Here is a 24,606-nt window from a genome sequence, read left to right on the forward strand (position 1 = left end):
TTAGAAAATTATTTTCTACCAACTACCTGACTCTATAAAATGTATAGAAATAAACTTCTATAATACTATAAAATCCTTGGGCAGGGCTTCCCTGGTGGCGCAGTGGTTGAGAGTCTGCCTGCCAATGCAGGGGACACGGGTTCGAGCCCTGGTCTGGGAAGATCCCACATGCCGCGGAGCTACTGGGCCCGTGAGCCACAATTACTGAGCCTGCGCGTCTGGAGCCTGTGCTCTGCAACAAGAGAGGCCGCGATAGTGAGAGGCCCGCATGCGCACTGTGATGAAGAGTGGCCCCCGCTTGCCACAACTAGAGAAAGCCCTCGCGCGGAAACGAAGACCCAACACAGCCATAAATAAATAAATAAATTAATTTAAAAAAAAAAAAAAAAAAAAAAATCCTTGGGCAAAAATTTAAGTGGTATGCAAGAATAAGGTCTTTTGTTTCATCAAGGCAAAAATTCATACTTCTGTGCTTTCTAAATTGAGGATGGCATAATTATTGAGAACATGGACTCTGGAGCCAGATTGTCTAGGTTAGATTTTTGCTCCCATCATTAGATACGTGACTTTAGACAAATCACCACCTTTCTGTAACTCAGTTCCATCACTTATTAATTAGGGTTAATAGTAATATCCACTCCATACACCTGTCAACTTTCAAGGGTTTGGTGCTTTTGAAGGGCTTAGAATAGTGGTTGGCATATACTGTGTACTCAGTATATTGCATTATTATTACTGTTTTAAATTATTGTTGGTAAACTGGTCTATGGGCTGAAAAGTTGAGGGTAGAAAAAGACCGTAGAACCTAAAAGTACTCAGCAGAAGAAAATTCTATACCTAATGTTTTTACTGGATGATCTTAATCGAGTCTATCTGTATTTTTTCACTGCTGAATATGTTTCCCCAACAGGAGGTTTGAAGTAACACTCTTATGTTCTCCCTACTTTGCAGGACAGTTGAAAAAACACAGATCTATCAGTAGATTAAGATGAACTCTTTTGAATCGGTTTTACAAATAGGATTCATCATCATTAAATAATAACTGCCTTAAAACTCCATCATGCACAAATAAGCCTTGAGGGAAAGTCATGAAGTGTTATTTTAATTCTTCAGTAATGAGTCCCAACTGGGCTGCAACAAGACCATATTCTCCAAATTCTACTCTACCATCATTATTGTTTCCTTTTTAAGCCATTTATACGCAACCAACAGAAAAGGAGTAATATTTTCCCATAAAGTTACTCAGAACATAGGAGTCCTATTTGACTATTTTGAAAGGGGATTCAAAGAGCTAAACTTTACAGCACGAACAAGTTTGCAGTGACAAGTGCCCAGCTGTTTTTCCCTCAGTGCCAGGCTCTTATGTCCTCTGGGTTCACCTCACTTTCACTCCTAGGCACTCTGCCATGTGCTCATTACAAGAACTCTCACCTGTTCACGTCATGAACCAACTATTGATGACTTAAATATTATGATGCTACATGAGAGGATCAAAGAAAAAAAGGTCTCCTATCAAACTGCAGTATTACCTGCATCCATTCCCTTCTGGACCATAAGAAAATGTTAAGATTTCATATAATCTTCCATAAGCTTCTGCCAAGAAATAAAATTCTTTAACTAGACAGATTTTGATATTGGAACTGAAGTAGCTAGAAATCTGTTGTCTGCAGTCAAGCCCCTTCATGGTATATCTTTGTCTTTAAATTGCAACATCTCTTAGGTACCCTTCCAGCTTACAAGCTTACAATTCAGAAGGCAACTGTTTTCAGTGACTTAAAAGTCTGTAATGTCAAGGAATTCTTCCTGCTTATGATCTCTTTTTTCCTCAAAGAACACAAGAAACAGGCCTTTCCAGGAATATACACAGGGACAGCACCACCCACCAAAACAATGGACTCCTCGAATTTTCATCCCACTTTCTACTACTTTCCTTCAGCAAGGAGAGCAAGAAATGTTTTTTTAAGGTAAAGTAGTCCATTTCACATTTCTGGGGGAAGTATAATGCTGTTTCTTTAGTCTCACTTCCTTGAGAGTAGAAAAATTCAGGTTTCTTCCTCATCCTTTCTTTAGTTAAATTTCTTGAGCCTTATTTGACTTGGAATTTTATTACAATAATCAATAGACTGATTCTCCTATAAGGGAAAGAAAAAGATATGAGCTTTCTCTACTTTTCTCATAAATCTTTTAAGAATGAAACCAAATAGTTACTGTTTGGCCTTTGATAATTTTATTGGATCAGTGACAATTTTCTGTGTCTCAACTAAAGTAGCTGAAATTCTAACACTTATATATAAAAAAGTACACGCTCCATTTCAGCACAAATGTTAACACAATTTAACACAACACAGTGCCATGAAGAAATGAAAATTTACAGCTTGTTTTGGTGGGGAAATAGTCCTAGAAATAATCTAGCACCACGTTACTGGATTATTTAACATATCACTTTCCTTCTTCATTTAAATTGTTATGAATCACTCTAATTTTTCTCAACAGCCCTAAGACCAAAACTTTAAGTGGTAAAAGTAAACCTGCTTTTATTATGAAACTGATAGTACTTCATGGAAACAAGACAGAAATTCATGGTTTATAAAACATATTTGTATATACACATGGCTCTAAAGTTCACAGATTGAGAGACAGGTTGGTATTTCAGAGCAGTGATTCTGATAATTGCAAAAGGAAGCACTGTATACTCATGTAATATACCAAAAACAAACCTATATGCATTTCCTAGACAATCATGAGTTCTCAAAGGGAACAAGGAAGTCCATTTGGTTCATGTACTTAATTAACAACCCTACTCTTCATATTACTTTAGATCAAACATTTTCTGATGTTGATGAACTTTCTATTTTATCCTTCCAGCTTTAGCAAGAAGAAAACAGTATGATAAAGATTTTTATTTCTGGAATTTGACTTTAAACAACAAAAAGGGAAAGTAATGCAAAAAGAATTAGTATGTCACTTTATAAGTTTAATTATTCTTATTTGAAATCTGATAAAATTAGTATTGTCAATAGCAATACTAATAGTATTAGTATTGCTCTACAGTTTTATGTGTCCCTTCCACTTCTCATCCTTTGTTGGAAGCAAATTATAAATTTGCTTTATTTGGGAAATTTCTTTGGGAAATTCATCCTGGCTCAGTGATTACATAGAAAGAAGTTGAGAACTTACCTTCGTCAATACTCAAACTACTTAAAAGCAACATGGTAGTCTTTCAACCATAATAAAAAAGGCGTAAAAAAGTTATTGCTCCAAAAGTCTAGTGGGAGAGTGGCTTAAATCCATAGTCCAAAAAGCATTAAGATGCAGAAACTATTACCCCACAGAAATCACTCTGATGTACTATCCCACTGACTCATTCCTTCTGTTTTTTAATTGGGTTGGCTTATATGCGGCTCCGTATTCCCAGCTATTCTTTCTACAGTATAAATGGTTCTATACTACCAAAGGGAGAAGAAAAGCCCTCTGAGCTCTACCCCAAAGGGAAATGAGAAAATACTCTATATGATTGTATCTCAGAGGATGTTAGTATCTGAAAAAGAAAGCTAACTTCATTTATCCCACCTCTAGTGCCATTTCTATGAGGCAGGATGGAAAATGGACTTTAAAAGTATGTGGGTCACTGTATTCCTTCCCGACTCCCTAGGAAGTTTGTCATATATCCCTGCACACTGCCTGCAGGCCTCTAGAATTACTACTGAGACCCTAGTTGAAGAGGCAACTTGAGTTTTTCAGGGACATGAAGAGTCTGTGACGTTTTCAAATAAAAAGACCAAGAAACCAGAAATCAGTAACTTTATCCTAACAACAGGAACTAGAGTTTTCCAATACTAGCTCAAGGAAAGCAAAGGTATTAAATTATAGTTTCCTCTAGGGCTTACAGTCCAAAGGGAAGTGACTTCAGGTAGGTCAGTCAACCTTTATTCCTCAATGAAAGGAGCAATTTTGGGTGTAATCTGATCTATTCCTTCTTTCCCTAATCAGAAGACTCTAGATCCAACTAGAAGACTGAAGCAGAGAGAACTGAAATCAATTTTCTTGAACTGTTTTGAAGCTATGAACCAAACCTCTCAACCAGATACTGAATTAGAAGCATAAGTAAGCACAAAAGTGATAGGTCTTTTATATATATCTGCCATTTATGTATAAACTGTGCAAGTAGAATAAACAAAAGAACCTCCTAAGGAAACTCGTGGCTTGGATCTAATATCCTATCCAGGTCAAGATTTCCTTGATCTTTAACAGATCTCTCACTATACATAATGACAAAGACAAATCTTTTAAAAACATGAAGGAGGAAGTGGAGGAACCAAAAATATTGCTACCATCCACAACTGAATGAAGAGAGGTGGGTGTGGGAGAGGGTTGGGTCAGGGGGGATAAGGAAAGAAGTACACCCCATCAAAGTAAAAGGTTGACAATGTTAAAATAGTCCCATCAGGCCTTTTCAGAAAAAGTTATAACTTGGCTAAATAGCTAAAAAGAGAACACCAGAAAAATGTCGATTTATACTAGGCACTAGCAATCACCAGACTTCAATGATATAGTTTAAACCTGTAATACAAAAGAGTTTAGGGGGAAATATCTGTCAAAAGGACTCCATTTCACTCATTAAATATATCTTCTTGGAGGTCCTTTTCAACTCTCTAGCTCTAAAAACTATAGACTTCAACTACCCTGACCTCTTACAACCATTACAACCAAAAAGGAAATGTGAGAAAGACCAAATCCATCAATATGCGTTTTTCTCAATTTAAGTTCTATGCTTGCAATTAAGCATAGCCTGAGTGAGAATTTCATTTCATTTTCTTTCACGCTTTTTATTCAAGCACAAGGTTCTGTAAGCACACAATGCTTTATCTAAAATTATTGTAAGGTTGAAAAATTCCTGGCAAAAGCAGAATAATTCAGTAAGAGAAAATGTCTGTGCCCCTGAAGAGAGAATGGAATCATATTATAGCATGGTAAATATGATTATATGAATAATGTGGCCAAAGCATCATCTATCTGTGGAATACAGAACAAAATTCATTAGAATCATGTTCTCTAATAAGATGCCAAATTACCACACAAAATTGTTAGACCAGCAAGCTCTCTCCAGTTAGCACTGTTTGCAAGCCTCATTCCAGCTATACAGACCAGAAAGTCAGTACCAGATTTTAGTCACATCTACTTTATCAAGACCAAACTTTTAATTACTCTTGTGCCACTAAATCACCTAATTTTCTAAAATGTTTCCCAAGGACCAATATCAAAGGTAAGTAGCTATAGCACAAGTTACTCTATCTTTTCAAGATCCAAATCAGGACTAGAATTCACTTACTTTCTCCCCCAATCTACGTATTTTGTCCACTGTTCAGTAGGAAGTTGAGTTTCTCATTATTCACCCCATTACCTTAATATTTCTAACACTTAGCAACTGTTCAAGATAACAAGGGAAATTCCTATTCTCGTTGGAGAATGACAGAAACAGAAGTAGTAGTTTACATAAATTACTGTAATCACTATGAGCCATTAGAACCCAAATATCACCCATGGTTGAATCTTAATAGGAAACTTAGAAAGTGTCATTGGTCTATTAGTAAAAATAAGGAAAGGCATTTCTTAAATGCCTTGTAATCATATGACAGGCTAGTCTTTGGTGGGGTGATATTTCTACAGCTCGATTACCCTCCTCTTTACTTCTACAATGTTACAGAGCTGGAAAGGGTCACTAAACATTGGAAGACTAAGAAAAAATGGATGATTCTGCTTATACTTCCAATCTTCTTTCTTAAATGACCCCTGAACCACCCAAAGCCTATTAAACTGAAAAGCTCTCCATTAAGAGGAAAGCTTACGGCTACCAATCTTTTACAAACTATCAATACTTAATCAGAGAATTCCATGGTGTTTCTCCAGTAGAATATTTTCTTCCCTGTCCATTTTAGAGTGACAGATGCTCTATCTGTTACAGGAGTGGCTAAGGTTACAGAAACTTGGACAGAATTTATAAGGTAAGCAAGCCATGTCAACACATGAATGTGAAAGAAATAAAAGTGTCATGTGAAAAATGGAGGGAAAAAAGAAAAACCATTGTGCTCCACCCTCGTTTAGAAAGGGTACTCGGTCACATTTATGGGGCTAAGGAGCCTCAATCCATATTCACCAAATTCCATGTTTAAAAACTGAAACCTCAGCTTCTAATCTAGGAAATTAATTCCAGCAGAAATAACAAACCTCATGGGTTAGCAAGGCTACAAAGTAACCTTGGTTACTTTTTATACTCTTGACATTTAAGATACCAGAAGTATAATCTCAAGGTCCCCTTTCCTTACATGTCATGTTGAAATAAGAAAGCATTGAGACAATGACCAAAACCTAGAAAGATCTGCAACATTTCTTTCTAAACTATTAAAACACATCAAAGCCAGAAGCCTATTACTTATTGTAATATGGAGAAATGCAAGAGCACTAAAATGTAAAAAATACAGGACTCCATCTAGTGCCATTACCAAATGAAAAAAATACAAGAAATATTTTCTTCTAGTCATAATGAGTTATTTGGTGAAATACTGAATTTAAAGGGGGACATTACGTTTGAAATTATCTTTTTATATAGAGAATTCTGACTCTGGAAGACCTGGGAGCTTTCTTAAAGTTGTGTTCTGACTAAATACTACACCCTTAAAGAAAAAAATTTTAATGGAATCTAATCTGCACCTAATCTAATTTCGCTGTCATTCAATAATCAACTCTGAAACAATATTAGAGGTAAAGGTTTACTATAAACACTTTAACAGTCTTTGCCTCTGCTCTTTAACTTGGCCTTCCAAATACTTTCAGTCTACTATTGCAAGACTTGGCTTTGGTTACCTTCTGATAAGGATTATACCACTTTTGCAAAGTCATTCTTATAGACTCTCAATCTCTTATCTCTCTCTTATCTTGAAACTTTTGATTAAAAAATTGCTCTCACTCAAAGAGCAGGAGTTGATTGAATGGCAAAAATAATACACACGCATGCATTTATGACATGATATGGAACATATGAAATGGATTGTGAAAGTGGGGGAGGAATAAACTTTATTGGCCTGTAGAAGGGATGAGGGCAAAGAAGGAAGGGCTGGGGAAAAGAATGAAAGCAGGTGGGAAAACTAAAATGGAATGATTTATAGTGTGCAAATATACTTTGTAACCTCCACGATTCAACTTATAGACAGCTATGTACAGTGAAATACAGGTAGACTAAAGTGAGTTTCACTTTGTAGTTGATGCTACTTGTACCAGTTCTATCATTAGTAAGTCACTGTTTAATTCTGCCAAAGTCAGACAAGGCTCTCTGGTTAGTGCAAACAAGGGTCTCCATCCCGGGCTGCAGTCTGACCCGCCAGTGCTCAGAAGGCATGCTCGTGACGAACTCGCACACTTTCCAGTTCCCCACCTCCAATGGCGGCCAGGGTCTCCAGCCTGCTTAAGCGCTCCAGGCTTCTTCCAAGAACTTCTTCTAGCCGACTCCGTATCACCTGGGCCCCTTCTAGTTCCACCTGCAGAGTTCGGTCTCTCTCAGAGCTGATTAAACATGCCACACATGGAAGGAAAATGGATTAGCCATCAATGTAATGAGTCCATAGATGTTTCCAAAGAGCCATCAGTGCCACTCTGAGCCATGAGACTTTTGGAGTAATTGTTCTCTAGGACACAGTAAATGAATGTGTTCTTTGTTGTGGCCCTTGTGTTCAATGCTGGTAGATTAGCAAGGCCTGCTTTCTGTAAAGTTTGTCCCTTTATCCTAGATTCTGGGCCAATTTGACATAAAATTACAGTTCCTAATATTTATCTCACACCCTTATAGCCCACTAAGAGAAATTTCATTTTTTAACTAAGAGCGTTTGTTTCTGAAAAGCCAAAACCCAGGAAAAACTAAATGCAAACTGAATCGATATTGAGCCAAGTAGGGTTGCTACTGAAGATATTTGTTTTCTCATTTGTTACCAAAAATTGATAGCGCTCTGAAAAGGAATCCAGTTCACAAAGATGCAGAGATTCTTTATAAAGTTCCACACGTGGTCCTATTTTACCTTTCCTCTGCCTTCATTTTCTTGAAGGAGAAAGAAAAAAAAATTTTTTAACTCAAAAATAAATTAGAAAAAACTGAATAGTAAAAGAATAAAAATTAGGAAAGAGAGAAAGGGGCTAGGAGGGAAGGCAAAATAAGAAAAAAAATTAAGGGAATATAAAATGAACCAGAAGGATATAATATACATGACCAAAAATCAAGAGGTACAGGAAAATAGATTCATCATCATGGCTATGAGTAATCCTGGGGTAATATTAGCCATAACAACAATTATATCTTCTTCAGTTATATTCAATGAGTATCAGTGCCCTTTATAGTCTTATAACGAAGCAGCCTTTAATAGGACATGGATTAGAGAGAGGAAGAAACATACAATGAGTGCTTACTATATGCAAGCATTATTTTAGACACCTGACATGTCTCCTCATTTGATCTTTGCAATAGCTACATGAAATGGATGCTACTCCTGACTTTAGATTTAGACACTGAGGCTCAGAGCAATCCCTACAACTAGTGACAAGTCGGGTAGTCCCAATTATGCTTTTCTTTATCTCCCTCCTTATATACTGTAAGCATCTGTAAGCATCTGCACTTAATGAGGAATAAAAGGAAAAACAGTGTAGTCACTCTCTTACCTCTCTGGATGGGCATGGAACTTCACCAGACTGCTATAGAGCTGTCTCTCTGCTTGTAAGGCCTCATTGAGCCGACTCCGTTCATCTACCAATCCTTCTAGCATCAGCAGCAACTGAGGGAAAAAGAATAGAAGCAACATGCAAATAGAGACAGGAAGCCATAGTTAATCCTGAGAAAGAGACCAAAAGAATGTATTAGCATGAACTATGACTCAAAAAGCTCACTATCTCATTACTGACTTAACTTTTCTATATATAGTATGTTACAGTTTTCAAGTCAATGCCATATTATCTTTTTTTATCTTTAAAACTCTATCGGGGGCTTCCCTGGTGGGTGCAGTGGTTAAGAATCCGCCTGCCAATGGAGGGGACACGGGTTCAAGCCTTGGTCCAGGAAGATCCCACATGCCGCGGAGCAACTAAGTCCATGTGCCACAACTACTGAGCCTGCGCTCTAGAACCCGCAGGCCACAACTACTGAGCCCATGCACCACAACTACTGAAGCCTGTGCACCTAGAGTCTGTGCTCCGCAACAAGAGAAACCACCACAATGAGAAGCCCGCACACCACAACAAAGAGTAGCCCTCGCTCGCCACAACTAGGGAAAGCCCGCGTGCAGCAACGAAGACCCAACGCAGCCAAAAATAAATAAAATAAAATAAATTAATTAAAAAAAAAACCCTATCAGGCAGAATTCAAATATGGGAGCAAGAAGAAGAAAGAGGAGAGTGAAGCCAGAAGGACAGGAAAGAGGCCAAGAAGAAGGAGTGGGAGAGAAAGCAAGGAAGGGCAAGAGGGAAACATACAATAGGACTTACTAGTACTCTTCATTCATTCAGTAAACATTTATTGGGCACCTTCTGTGTACCAGACTCTGTTCTAAGGATAAGCTTACTATATAGTGGGGGGAAAAGACATTCATGAGTCACAGACACATATTGTGAGCTACAGTAAGTGCTATAAAGAAGATGAGCTACGATAGTGCATAACCACAGAGATCTATTTAAGTGAACTGGTAGAGTTAAAAGCTAGCTTGGAATGAGATGAGTAGTTAGTGAGAGAGATGATAGTGGAGACAGGGAGGAGTACAGGCAAACAGGTCATTTTAAGAAGCTTGGCATTAAAGAGAGGTCACATATGGGGCAGCAGTTACAAAGGAACTACACGTGTGAGAAGAGAGCATCTGTGGCTGCTACGACCAAGGCAGGGAACTTTAGAGCACAGATTTTCTATGAAATTCCATCGACAGACACCTTCATAAGTAATTGAGATTGACGGCTTGTTCACTGTTTATCTCACAGTAAAAAATAAGGTTTGTAATTCAATAACTTACTTGTTGTCTTCGGTTTCCAGAAGTTTCCTGACCCTGTGATTCTACTGAAGCAACTTTTTCCCGAAGAAGTAAGACTTCTTGGGTCAGGCGTTCCATAGCTGGTACGTCTTCAGGATCAACCAGCTGCATTTGCAGGTCCTAAAAGTCAAAAACAGGTATAGTAATAAAAATATTGGGTTGCCCCAAAAGTTTGAGTTTTTCCATAAGATCTTATGGAAAAACCCAGATGAACTTTTTGGCCAACCCAATAAGTAATAAAAACACTATTCAGCACAGGAACAAAGTAACAAATCTCTTGAAATAGTCTGCTATACTTTAAGTGGGATATTAATAAGCCGTGTGGCGGTAACAATAGCTTCTTTATGAAATCTTAGCAACTCTGACATCAACCAGAGAGAATATGGCAATATCAAGAGGCTCAAACTAACAGTGCATAAGAAGACTCAATGTATCCAAGTGTTGTCTGAAGATGCCCTACAGGTATTCTGGGCTGTAATAATTTCCAATAGTCTTTAAAAAGCTTTGAAAGACCTTTATGAGGTCTTCTTTAATCTGTATTGTCCTGGTCAGGGACTCCATATCAGCAGCCTGCACCTGCAGCTCTTCCTCTTGCACAGCCATCATGGACTGGAGGGCGGAGAGTTCCATCTGTGGAGAAAGAAATCCTGAAGTCAGTGGGTAGAGGAAACAATATGTGTCACAATTACATTTTAACATTGAAGCAAATGCACTTCCATATCTTATCACTATCAGCCAGTAGTGCAAATAGAAACTAGAACATGAATAGTGCGCTACTGGATCAGATCAATAAACTGCACTGTGCAGTACTAAGGGGTGTTTCATGGGAAGTTGTAATGTGGTTTTAATGATATCCTCCATCTTTGTTAGCACTACAAAACATACCAAATTTGTTTAATTAATGAGCTTATTATGCTACTTTAGAAAATGGGTTACCATTAGCAGATGCAAGAATAGATGTTTTTCTTTACATAAGTATTTCAGCTAAAAGATTTAAAAAACAGAACATCTCCATTTTTGTAAGCCTTAATGAATTAATAGAGGCATCGATCATCAATATCACAAGAGATCACCAAACATTACACACCTCCTGATGGAAGAACACACCACCACCTATGAAGAAGTCCTTCAAAAGTTAACACTGTAGGCCCTAAACGTTCAATATTGTATCTTTCATCTCTCCTCACCAGAAAATGACAGCCAAATATTCGATTATGACAAATTTCACTAAAAATCATGATAATTTCCACAGCTGCTAACATTTACTAGGTGCTTATTACTGTGTTCCAGGCCTTATATAAAAATACTTTGCATATATTTAATCCTTTTAACAAACCTAATGACTTGGCTTCTGCCTACTTTTTCAACCTCAGTATGAACCATTTTCTACCTCATTCATGATTTTCTAGGCACAGTGGACTTTTTCTGTTCTAGGAATACCAGACTTTCTCTTGACTCAGAGCCTTTGCACCCACTGTTCCCTCTGCTTGAAATATCTTCCTGAGTTGCCTCCTTCTCATCCTCGAGTCCCAGCTTACACGGCATCTGCTCAGAGCATTCTCTAGCCATTCTATCTCAAATGGTCCCATACATGTTACTTTCTATTATTTCCCTCATATGGCTTATGACAATCTGTAATTGTATTATTTGTTGTCTGAATCTCCCCAGTAGGAATTAATTACATAGGGTCAGAGACTCTGTTGATTTTGTTCCCCATTCATCCCCACCACTTGCCCTGGCTTAGAGAAGGTACCCATATAGCTGATGAATGAAAGAATGAGTGAATCCTCCCAACAACCCTACAGGATAACTACTCTTCTACTCCTCAATTTACAGATGAGGTGACTGAGGCTGAGAGAAATTAAGGAACTTGTTCAAAATCACAGCCAGTAAGTGGTAGATCCAGAATGTAAACTCAAGGAAGTAGACTCAAAGCCACCAGACTATGTCTTATATGCTTCATGGTAATGGCAAGTTATTTGTAAGTAAACATTTTAAGGAAATATTTTGAGATAATTTTTTAAAAGTAGTTGTGATAAGTGAAGATGGATGACACACAGCTAGTTTAAGGTGTAATCAAGCTTCCTAAAGGAAGCAGCTCCTTTTTCCTTAAGTAATATAAAACGTAAGTTATAAGCAATAAAAATTTTACTTGTGTATCTTCTTTTTTTTTTCTTTAATAAATTTACTTATTTATTTTTGGCTGCGTTGGGTCTTTATTGCTGCGCACGCACTTTCTCTAGTTGTGGTGAGCGGGGGCTACTCTTCGCTGAGGTGCGCAGGCTTCTCATTGTGGTGGCTTCTCATGTTGCAGAGCATGGGCTCTAGGTGTGCGGGCTTCAGTAGTTGTAGCATGAGGGCTCAGTAGTTAGGCTCACACACTCTAGAGAGCAGGCTCAGTAGTTGTGGCACATGGGCTTAGTTGCTCCGTGGCATGTGGGATCTTCCTGGACCAGGGCTCGAACCTGTGTCCCCTGCATTGGCAGATGGATTCTTAACCACTGCGCCACCAGGGAAGTCCTACTTGTGTATCTTCTAACTCCATCAATGCTTATAGAATCACTGTGTGGGCTTATGATGGTTTATAACTATACAAAGGTATTTGATGATTCTGGGCTACTGCAGCAGATTAAGAGGAAATGCTTCTCCTCATATTTCCTTACTTGTTGAAGGAGCTCAGTTACTGTAACTCCTGACCTCTCTCCACCCCTTTACTCACTCAACCCTGGGCAGGCAAAGGGACTTAACAGTAGACTGGGGAAGAATAAACCAAGCAAGCTTGACTTAGTTCCACCTTTCCTCTTCTTGGGAGACAGCTGCCTGTAGGAAGCTACTGCTTCTCCAAAGGCAAGCTCTTCCCCACCATGCAGAATGGTCTGCTGAGGCCCAGCGTTGCCTGTCTGGGCAGATAAGTCTACCTAATTCTGGGGATTGGCCAGCAGGCCCACTTGGTTCTTGCATTAAATTCTCTATGTAAGCCTTTATCAGTAATACAGTTGATAAAGTACCAAACTATCTGCCACTATTTTGTTTCATTTCTCATTTTGTTCAGATCTTGGGTATGGAAAAAGGGGTGCTCTTTATTAGGCTCTCTTCAGAGACCTCTGCCATTTTATATTGAGGTAGTTGCACCATTGAAGAAACATGAAAACATAAAGAAAAAACATTATTGCAGCATGCTAAAGGTCTGCAGTCAGATAGACATGGGTCTTAAATCTTGGCATAATCTCCCGAACAAGGCAATTTAAACTGAGCTTCAGATTCTTCAATTGTAAAATCGGAATAATATCTACTTTTCAGGGTTATGTGAGAATAGAGAAAATGTATTAAAGTGCATGGCATATAGCAGGCAATCAGTGAATGATAACTATTATCATAACTATTATCATAACCACTACTATTATCTCAAGGGAGTAGGGGGAATGTTGAAAAAACTGGGAAAATCTATATGGCTTTGGTAAATACCTAATATTAGAGGAAATGTGATAATGAAAATACATAGCATTGAATTGAGAAGTTGTAGTTGATTAAGAACATACAGACGTTAGCAATAGAGCTAAATATAACTCACTCAAAATACCCATTTTTTTCTTTTAAATATTTTTCTTCAAAATATTCATTTATAGTCATTATAATTTTATGATCCTGAAAACAGGACAAAACCAAAAGTAACATTACTCTTAATTGAGTATATGTGAGATAAACAGGAACAGCATGTGGAAACTAAATTATCTGACATGATAATGGCTAGGCCAGAACCAAGAAAAAGGAGGGGAACTAGGGGATTTTTTAAACTGGTATTTTTTAAATGCCACACAATTTCATATCCTCAAAACTTGATTCATATAACTCTGTAAGGAGAAATATGGTAATGAAAAGAGAAATTAGAGGTACAATAAGATAATTTCATCACAAATATGAATGCAGGTTTTATATTATAGATGTAACTATGACAAAGAGGTAGAACAAAACTAAGGAGCTATACAGACTAGCCAGCTAAACTTAATTTAGGAACCCATGACACTGACTGATCTTCTAAAATAAAGGCCATAGTAACATTAAAGGCTTTCAGTTTTAGTCTATAACTCTATACTGTGGACCTAATGCTTCTTCTACATCATAGTACAAACAACTAGCTGTATAGGGAAGAAGAAGTGGAAGGGATTCTGTAAGGCCGAGAGGCCTCTTCTAAGAAAATTGATGAAACCTCTATTGCTAGAAATAGGGCATATGAATGGGAAAAATTATCTGCTCCAGGAAATGACTTCTTAGGAAGTGTTTTGAGTCACAAAAGACTTGAGTTTAAATCTTAGCTTTCGCATTTTATAGCCATATAACTCTTCACCACCTCCAGGTTTTAAAACACTGTTTCAGCTTCTTCATCTATAAAATAGGGCCAATATGACTTACTTAGCAGAGCTGTAAGTATTAGTGCTAATTTAAATATACAGTACAGTGCACTGCATATAACAAGTACTCGATAAACGTGGGTCCTTCTCAAATTTCTCTTGTTCCATGTTTCTAAAACTAATTTCATGGATCTAATGTCATAATTCTAAGCAGCAATTATATAGCGCTTCATTTTTTCACAAATCCTTTGTAATTATTTTATTCCAGTTAGCAATGGGCCGAGAAAGCTGTGTTTTTTCAGCACTTAAAAAGTTTTAATGATCCCCAATATAAATAACAAGAGCATCTTGGTGAGAAATATGTATATAAAGAGATTTCTATTTTTCTCCAGAAACAAAAAAGGCTCAACTTGCATTTGGACCCAGATACTATACTTGGAGAATTTTACTCTTTTAGATATGAAGTATTTTGAAAAAAGCAGGAATTAAGAAATTAGGCTTAACAAGAAAACTCACCCGACTTTCTCTTTCTTTTTTAGCCATGAGCTCAAGTTCCTCTTTGGCATTACTCAGTTCTTTTTCCAGCCCTGCAACTGTATCCAAGTCTCCTAAAAATGCATACAAAATGCTAGTTACAATCAGTATCAACATAATGTGATCTTTGCTGCCTTGTTTCTAAGGAATTTAAGATACAACCCAACAACAACAAAACATATATGCACAGGTTGTTCTTTGCAGCATTATTTGTAATAGCAAAATACTACAATCAACCTACAAGCCTATAAAATGAATAAAACATAGTATATCCACACAGTGAAATACTATATATAGCCATAAAAAAGAATGAGGAATATCTTTATGAACTGATATGGAGTGATATCCAAGATATTAAGTACAACAAGCTGGGCACAGAAGAATACATCTAGTGAAGTATGTTTTATATTAGGAAAAGGGGAAATAAGAACATACACATACACATCACATATACACATAGGACTAATCTGCTTATTTTTGCAAAAAGAAACACAGGAAGGACACTTCAGAAATGAAACTGGTTGTCTTCAGGGGATGAGTAAAAATAGGAGAGAAAGGACAGGGAAGTAGATGGGACTTCGGAGTACACTTTTCTATATTTTTGAGCTTTGAAGCACGTTAGTGTTTTATTACTAACGTGTAAAGTTAGTTCCACAATGAAGAAGTAAAAGCCAAACACTGAATACTAACATAAATAAATGAAACAAAATAACAAATTGATAAGATAACCACCCAGAAGATAATAAAAAAAATTAATCCAAATAATTTTTGAACTCAGTATTCTAACTCTACACCCTTGGTGGGAAATATTCTAAGGATAAAAAGAATTGTAAAGAAATTTTAAACATTATTTAATAGATTTAGTGTTGATAGTGGTATTCATGTAGCTATTCTGAAACTATTTTTGTGTACTGTGCAAATGTATAAATATAGTGATGTTACAGGTAACCAGGTTTCTCAATGTTGGGAGAAGGCAGATACAAATACGAAATAACAGAAAGAAAGAACTTGTATTGTTTAACTGGAATTAGAGGAATCAGTATCAAATGGAGATATATGTGTGTGTGTGTGTGTGTGTGTGTGTGTATACACATATATATATACATATATATGTGTATATATATACATATATATGTGTATACATACACACACACACACACACACACACTCTCACACATATACATATAAATATCCTTAGCTCTGTTCACTTAAAAGATCCTAGAAGCAAATGACATACCTGTAGCTATGAACCTATCTTATGTCCAGATATTAGTATATAAATGTCATTACCCACTAAAAGGAACCAGAGAGCTCCTTGAAGTAATGGATAATTTCAGGGCCGAGGTAGGCAAAGTAAAAGAAAATCACAGAACAGCTTATTGTGCCAGAAAGTATGGAAGTGCTCAAAAACAGATGGGGAAATACTGAAAGGACAGAGGAACAGCTTGAAGGGGCTCCAATTGGCCAAATCCGGGATAATTTGGTTATCAAATGGAATAATGACAGAAATGGATAAAAAATGATTTTTTTTAAAAAAAGAACCCATTACTCCATACTGATATAAACAAATGGAGTAGGAAGAATAGGGAAAGGGCGTCTCTTCTTTATAAGAGAATACACACTACTAAACAAAGAAGGAATTTTAGGAATAGAAAATCTCTTTTTTAAACTACCAAATAGTGAGTTCAAACAAGCTCAAAGGATGCTAAAACCACTGGGTGAATGACTGTGGGAAAGCAGAACTATCAACATCTCAAGGCATATGTTGGCAGATCACTTATTAATTACAAAGGGGAAAATGAGCCTTTAGAGTGGAGACATCTGGCAGATACAACCTTAACCAAACAACTAAACTTAATATCACCGAGCATAACACAAACTGATACCATGCGCTCCTGATGTGATGCACTGAGAAAGACATCATCTATGTAGTATTCTTGCCAAAGATGTTTAACTTGAATCTAACCGTGAGGAAACAATCAGAGCCAAATTGAGGGCCATTAGCTGGCCCAGAGTTTTAAAAAAATGCCAATGTCAGAGAACAGACCTGCGGTTGTGTGGCGGGGGGAGGGTTGGATTGGGAGGCTGGGGTTAGCAGATGCAAACTATTATATACAGAAGGGATAAACAACAAGGTCGCACTGTACAGCATAGGGAACTGTATTCAATATCCTGTAATAATCCATAATGTAAAAGAATATGGTAAAGAATATATATATATATAAAAAACTGAATCAAGTTGCTGTACATCAGAAATTAACACAACATTGTGAATCAACTATACTTCAATTGAAAAAAAAAGCCAATGTCAAAAAAGACAAAAAAGGCTAGAAAACTGTTCTAGATTAAAAGAGACAAAAGAACCACGACAAGTAGGTGCAATGCATGACCCCTGAGGGAAGAGAACAACCAGATATCAAGAATATTATTGGGACAATGGGAACTCTGAATATAGACTGTACATTAGATACTAGGACTATATTAAAGCTAAATTTCCTGAGCGTGATAATTATATTGTAGCTATGGAAGAGAATGCCCTTGTTCTTAGGAAGTACATAATGAAGTATTTAGGGATAAAGTGTCAATGATGTCTGTGAGTAATTTTTAAATGGTTCAGAAAAAAACATTATATCTGTGTGTGGGTGCATGCAAGAAATAATGCAAAAAGTAGCAAAATGTTAACAATTGGTGAATCTTAATAAAACTGTGTATGGGTATTCATTGTACTATTTTTGCCACTTTTCTATAGGCTTGAAATTTGCAAAATAAAAAATTGGGGAAAGATGCTTTTAAAAAAAGGTAAATATGGAGTAAATTAAACAAATCCAGCATCCTTTATTCTTTAACTAGCATAAAGTTTCCCACTAAAAAATGACTATTTGCACAACCTATCTATGAATTCCATAATACCCTACACTATAACATAAAGTTTATACATTCTTAAAATCATTTAAAAAAATCGTAAGTCCAAGTCCACAACATTTCTTATCATAGCACTATAAGCCCCTATTTTTGGAACTCACTGGATAATAGTTTCTTTGATGCTTTCCTAGATCCCAACCTTTTGGTCTGTGAAAGTCAGAGACTCTAAGGCACCCATTTGAGCTTTGCTCAGTTGTTTTTAGGGAGTTCAAGGTCTATAACCATCCCTTGGATGGAGGGGAGCTTGGCACTGCCTACCCCTCCCAACACTGTAATGTGGGTTATGTCAATTTACAGTGAGCAGCCTCAGCCTGCTTAAGGTACCCAGGAGACAGCGTCAGCCCCGTGGTCCTGCTGTGCAGGTTTGGAAACACTGCCTCCCGCATTCTTGAATCCCTGCAAAGCTAACTGAAAAAGAGAATTAGGATGCAGTTTCTCTGAGCCAAATCGTGTAGCCAGAGCAATACTTTTAATTCAAAATAAGGCAAGGGCAGTTCTCCCTAGAAGACACATGTCTTCAGCCTTTCGGTGGAATCCAAACTTATTTTTTCCATTATGGTAGGAAGAGAAAGAGAGTCTTGGCCGAACCTATTAACAGAGAGTTACAGGAAGGAAAGACAGAGGTTCCTGAATGAAATGAAATGTGATACTTACCTAACGCAGACCTGGGTATGCTAGTATCCCCTTTGTCAGTCAATGAAGAGGTATCATCTCTGGAGGGTATAGGCACTGAACCCTAAAAATTAGAAGAGTCAGGGGATTTAGGAAGATACAGGAACCATGATCACAATGACAAGGACTTGGAACATTCTCGCACAACTTGATATTAAAATTATCATACGTATGCCTCAGATATAAAAAGAAAATGCAGTTGGCATAAACATCTATACAAGTCTATGGTTCTTACTTGATCAGTCTGCTCTCCAAGATGGGGACTGATGGAGGTAACTTCAGCTGGTTGGTTAGAGATGAGTGCCTGGGACATCATGAAATCTTTCCCTCCTAAATACTGGCGCAGTGCCTGTAATTCTGAATTTCTTTCCATTAGGGCCTGTACCATCTTTTCTGCAGCAGCCTAGTAAGGAAATTACACATAACATTAGAGAGATATTCTAATAAAAAAAAAATTTGTGTTCTGATGTCATTGTTAAAAGCCAACCATTTAAGAAAAGCCAGTGGGGCCCTAAGAAATAGTTTCCTTGCTTTTATTTTATAGGAAAAACCATAGTCAATGAGTGGAAAGAAAGTCTCTCATAGGCACAATACTGGAAAAACGGAATATAACACATCTGTTACAGATAAAATAATCTAAACTTGTTCTGCTAGAACTATCAGGCTAAGGTATTAAGATTCTGGTTTGAATTGGGTAACATATGTCTTTCTTTACTCATGTGCCTTTGGCCTGAATGGTCTTTGCCCAAACATTTGTTTGGTACACTTCCTTAAGGTCTTTGCCAAATGTCAACTTTATCAGATTGGCCTAGTCTGCATTTCGTATCTAAAACAGCAATCTCATCTCTACTCCTAATTCCCCGGTCATGCTAATTTTTTTTTACAACGCACTTACCAGTAATCAATATATCTATTTATTGTCTCTCTCTCTCTCCCCAGCCCCCCGCCCTGCCCCAACTGGATGTAAGTTTTCTAAGGGCAAGTACTATGTTTTGTTCAGTGCTGAATCCCAAGCACGCAGAACAATGTCTGGCACATAGCAGGCACTCAATTCATAGGTGCTCGAGACCTATTTATTGAATGAATCAATTACACAGAAACATTTTTATCAGACCACATGATCAGGAGAATCTGAACCTCAAAATCACCAAACCCAGTTTATTTCATTTCAATCCCACAGTTTTCTAAGACATATGATGGTACAATAAGGAAAAAATTTAGAACATTCTTTTATGACCATTACCACATAGAAAGTCTGCATTTAATCAGAAAATCTAGAAATAATAAACTAAGACTAAAAGAAGGTATAAGATGATGAATATATTAGCTATATTATAGCATCGACTGTCTCTGGGAGAATTACTACTATTTTAAATAAGAAGCTGAGCTCTTGTCATAACTTCAAAGGGAAATAAAAGAATAACCTTCCAGTTTTAGTATGTAAAATTCAGACTCTTTAGGGATTTGGACATAACCATCTTAGAAGTAACAGTACATTATTAATTTGCCTTAATAAAAATCTCTGTGAAATTATGAGAAGAAACAGAGTGAATAATACACAAGATATCTTGTGCCACATACATGATCTATCTGGCTTGGTACTCTTTTTCTAACAGTGCTGTTTTTAGCACTGCTCCTCCAAGTGTGGCTCGTGGACCAGCAGCATCACCATCACCTGGAAGCTTGTAAGAAATGCAAATTCTTGAGGCTATGTTTTTAAAAAGCTATTCAAGGGATTTTTCTGCATATAAAATTCGAGAAGCAGATCTAGAAGAATACAATCATTACACTTTTTCTTGAGTTGAAAATCTTTTGTAATTTCAGGCATCTCCTAGATTCCATTATTTTACTACCAGCGGTATATTAAGTGTTATAAGGCTAATTCTTTCAAATTACAAAGGGGTGAAAAAGAAAACTCAAAGACCTGTTAGCCTCTTGCCAAAGACTTAAATAATTCACAATGATTTTGTTAGGTCTATTCTAGAAGCAATTTCTGCAGCACATGGCAGCATGTATCTAACAAAATGTGTATTTACTTCAGTGGGCCTAAGAATTGGATGAGTGGAATATAACCATCCCATAATATAAGGAAGCATTAGAGAATATTATTGTCAAATAACATAGGCAAATGATAAGAATCTAGTTCCCTCTGAGAACTGACTAGGGAGAATTCTGAGTGACTGGTCCCTGAAATGCAGCACAAGTCAACTATACTAGACTTTCTCTAGCCTTTAGGAGAAAGATACGTGAAAAGGAGGGTAAGTTAAGAATTTACTTTTGAAATATTTGTGTACCATTATTTTGAAATTACTATATGCCATATTACTATGAGATTGTTTATTCTCATCATGGCCTTTGAAAAAACAAACTTTTTTTCTCTCTCTTAAAAATAACTCAGATTTTACATGAATTAAGAGAAAATATGTAAAGTATAAGTTTTCCCATACCCTGGCTAGAAACAAAATATCACTCAAATCTTGATAATTTAGAATGAAAATCAAAACACTCCAGAATCCTATATTCCTTCCTGTCAAAATTATCAGAACATTAAGGAAAAGAAAATGTACATAATGAATTTAATGAGTGGGGACATGTATTATTTAGGCACCCTCCAAATGCAAAGTGTTCTAGAAATATTTCATACTCTGATGACTGATGTAAAACTGTAGTCTAGTTAATAGGCTGAAGGAAAAGAACTAACAGGATGGACTGTAAAATGACGTAAATTTTACACGTTATAAAGTTCTAATGCTTCCTATAGTGTGAACTATAAACGCACAAAGTGGTACTCTTCTGGACTGGGCATTAGTCCTTACTTGGCTCTCCTGCTCCCTGCTGCTCATGGACTGAAGCAGGCCCTGAATCTCCATTTCATATTCCACCGCTTGTTTGTTCCGATCACTTAGAAGGTCCTGCAGCATCCTTTCCTTTCGCTGTAGACGCTGGCACAGCTCCTCAGCTATCTCACTCTGTCCTGGTCCAAGTTTGCAGAGCAATGTTGCACTAAGATCCTAATACAGGAGAGACAGTGTAAGTTTTGGAGGAAAGAATTCCATCTACTATCAAATCTACTATCTATATCAAAGGGCTTAAAAGAATCTATCATAGAAGAGAGAGCAAGTATGATGTTTTATTCATTTTTGTTCCCGCAGATCCAGCATAGGCCTGGCACATAAAAGACTGTCAATACATGCTCAGTGAATGAACACTAACAATACAGAAAAAAATACTTAGAATGGCAACTTACATATTGTTTTCTAAAATAAGTCCTTGCCCTATAATGCTCAGGGCACATAATAATGTTAGGTGTGGATAAAGGGGCACTCGGTTCATTTATCTCATTTATCTACTCCTGTTTGACTTTATAGGGGGAACACGAAATGATCAGCTGAAAAAAATAAGAAGCACTGTATTTATTAGCATGGTGACACAGCTGCTAGCTCTACACTGGAGGTAATACATGGGGGTTAAAACTGTGGAGCCAGATTGCCTGGGGTGCACAGGGGCTCTGCCACTTATTAGCTATGTCACTTTGGACAAGTTGCTTCACTTCAGAAGTCTGTTTCCTTGTCTGTAAAAGAGGAATAATAGTATGTACCTCATAGATTTGTGAGGATTCAATGAATTGACATCCATTAAGCTCTTAAAAAACTGCCTAGGGCCTCCCTGGTGGCGCAGTGGTTGAGAGTCCGCCTGCCGATGCAGGGGATACGGGTTCGTGCCCCGGTCTGGGAGGATCCCACATGCCGCGGAGCGGCTGGGCCCGTGAGCCGTGGCCGCTGGGCCTGCGCGTCCGGAGCCTGTGCTCCGCAACGGGAGAGGCCACAACAGTGAGAGGCCCGCGTACCACAAAAAGAAAAAAAAAAAAAAAAAAAAAAAAAAAACTGCCTGACGCAGCATGAGCACCATAACAAAGGTTAGCTATTGTATTGTAGGTACATTCTTTAGATCTCATTAATTCTCACATAACTTCTTTGAGAAAGATAATTGTCCCCTTGAGTTTATAGGTATAGGAAAAAAAAGTCCCAGTGAAAGCCAGTGACCTGCCCAGAGACAGGATGGGATTAAAGACTTGGGTCACCGGCCTCTCAGACCTCAAGAGTCCTAATGCAAGACTGAGATTATGTCAACACTAAACCAACTGCCCTTAAGTTAACTAAATTCTTGCCTCCACTTCTTTGTTCCTGTCATGCAGAGATGTCTGTAGCTGCTGAATGATACTTTCTTGCTCCTTCTGCCAATGGCTAAATTTCGTTTCCATTTCTTCTTTCAGCCATTGGAGGTTTTGACAGCTGGCAGACAACTGTTCCACTTCCAGGCCTTTGGCCCTCAGGAGACTCTCCATACACTACAGTCACAAAGAAAGCAGCCAGTTAAGTTAAAGGGCCACCCCACACTCCTCAGCATAAACAGGAAACCTGATCCACCTTTACATTATCTCCTAAGTTATCTATCAATTTCTTTTGCAAAAGGAAAAAACGTAGTATCTAATCTAACAATGCCATACTAGTCTATTTGTTGTTTTTAGAAACTCTCATCTAGTTTGTAGAGAGATAAGTGTAATGTATGTGTTAAATGAAGTACTTTGGAGGAAGTGAAGAACTTCAAGAAGTGTCAGATGGTTAGATATTTAAACTCTAAAATAAATATACAAAAATAGCCCAGAGTAAACATTAATAAGAGAAACAAGTGTTCTGATTGTGGCTGTACACAGACATGTACATAATATTAATGAGAAAAATACAATATAATAGCTGCATCTGAGCAACGTTTATATAAAAGTATATAAATATTAGCAAGGATTAGAAATAAATTAGAACTATGTATAAAAATCCATATTCACTGCCCCCTCCCACAAAGTTCACAGTAGAAGTGCTAAAACTTCTCACTCCCTTATGTATAATGACAGAACTAATGACTGCTATTTTTGTTTGCTTTTGTATTTTTTTTTAATAAAGCAAATATCCTGGTTTTCAGAAAATGATGGAAGGGGAGATGTTTCAGGTTTAGAATCCAAGTGAGAGAGGGATACCAAGTCATGACAGATTTTGCTCTTACCTGCATGGTAGCTTCATTGGAGGAGAGGATACCACGCAATCTCTCTAAGTCATGATCTCGCTCTCTCATGGCAAGACAAAGTTGACGCAGTTCTTTTTCTTTTTCTTCTTGACTGGAGAACTTTTCGTCTATAGCCCGCTGCAAGCAAAGTCAGCATCCCAAAGCTCCACAAGAGTCACTATTCTGATCACTCTTATTCAATAAGATTCCAAATATAAAGGAATGGAAAACCAACTCCCAAAAGCAGCAAATTAAGTAAATACATTTCTAAAGTCCCCCTGTGGATGAAATAATCCACAGCATCATGAGCAAAATTATGGTACATACCTCTAGAGCAACATCTCTATCTTGTATTCTTTGCCGAAGTTTCTCAAGCAACATTTCATTTGCTTCAAGGGTTTTGTCCGAGTTATTTCGATACTGCAGGAGTTCCCGAAATTCCTAATGAGACCAAAAAATATTTTCCTTTATTCATTTATTCAGTATTAACTGAATTTCCACTTTGTCAAGGAATTTGTTAGTGATTCAGGATAAAAAGCAAAATGTGATCACTCTCAAGGGGAACACAGTTTAGCAGAGATGACAGACATACAGAATGTCAACTATTCTGCATCACATATACGCAGGTGTGTACATATACGCATGTAGCAAGCTACTAGGGGAACACGGGCTGCATTGCCTAACTCTGCCTGAAGGTGTCACTAAAGTTCTCACAAAAGAGGTTACATTTGCTCTGAGTCTTAAAGGACTAGGAGTTTCCCAAGAGGCTGTGGGGTATCTCTATCAGAGAAAAAAACTGGCACAACATATGTATACCATGAAAAAGTCATATGCTCAGCGAAATATAAGGGATCCAGTGTGACTAAAGCTTAGAGTAGGTGGTAGAACTGATCAGTCTCTTCTTAAGCGCTCCATTTTTTCCTATAACTTTCATTTTAATCATCTACATAACTCTGGAAATTTCTACACAAAGGTCTTCAGTGGGAGCAGTGGACATATCTTCTCTTCATTTTCCTCAT

The 24,606-nt window shown here is 37.4% G+C and overlaps 1 protein-coding gene across 24 annotated transcripts in view; it reads right to left on the reverse strand.

Moving 5' to 3' along the window:
* The window catches only part of PDE4DIP (phosphodiesterase 4D interacting protein), a gene marked incomplete at both ends in the record, with an annotated part of 299,765 nt that overhangs the window by 130,276 nt on the left and 144,883 nt on the right, over positions 1-24,606 (reverse strand). For 23 of the 24 annotated variants that reach the window (XM_081219772.1, XM_081219778.1, XM_081219773.1 and 20 more), the window contains 11 exons: positions 7,430-7,557; positions 8,701-8,813; positions 10,035-10,172; positions 10,566-10,682; positions 14,918-15,009; positions 18,512-18,593; positions 18,765-18,932; positions 21,346-21,540; positions 22,698-22,877; positions 23,588-23,725; positions 23,915-24,028. In XM_081219772.1, coding sequence (XP_081075898.1) covers positions 7,430-7,557; positions 8,701-8,813; positions 10,035-10,172; positions 10,566-10,682; positions 14,918-15,009; positions 18,512-18,593; positions 18,765-18,932; positions 21,346-21,540; positions 22,698-22,877; positions 23,588-23,725; positions 23,915-24,028 — 1,465 coding nt within the window. Of the gene's footprint in view, positions 1-7,054; positions 7,558-8,700; positions 8,814-10,034; positions 10,173-10,565; positions 10,683-14,917; positions 15,010-18,511; positions 18,594-18,764; positions 18,933-21,345; positions 21,541-22,697; positions 22,878-23,587; positions 23,726-23,914; positions 24,029-24,606 lie in introns of those variants that run through there. The other variant, XM_081219769.1, reaches the window with a different exon arrangement.

The sequence above is a fragment of the Mesoplodon bidens genome (assembly GCF_964165515.1).
Source record: "Mesoplodon bidens genome assembly, chromosome: 2".
In the NCBI taxonomy this organism is placed as follows: domain Eukaryota; kingdom Metazoa; phylum Chordata; class Mammalia; order Artiodactyla; family Ziphiidae; genus Mesoplodon; species Mesoplodon bidens.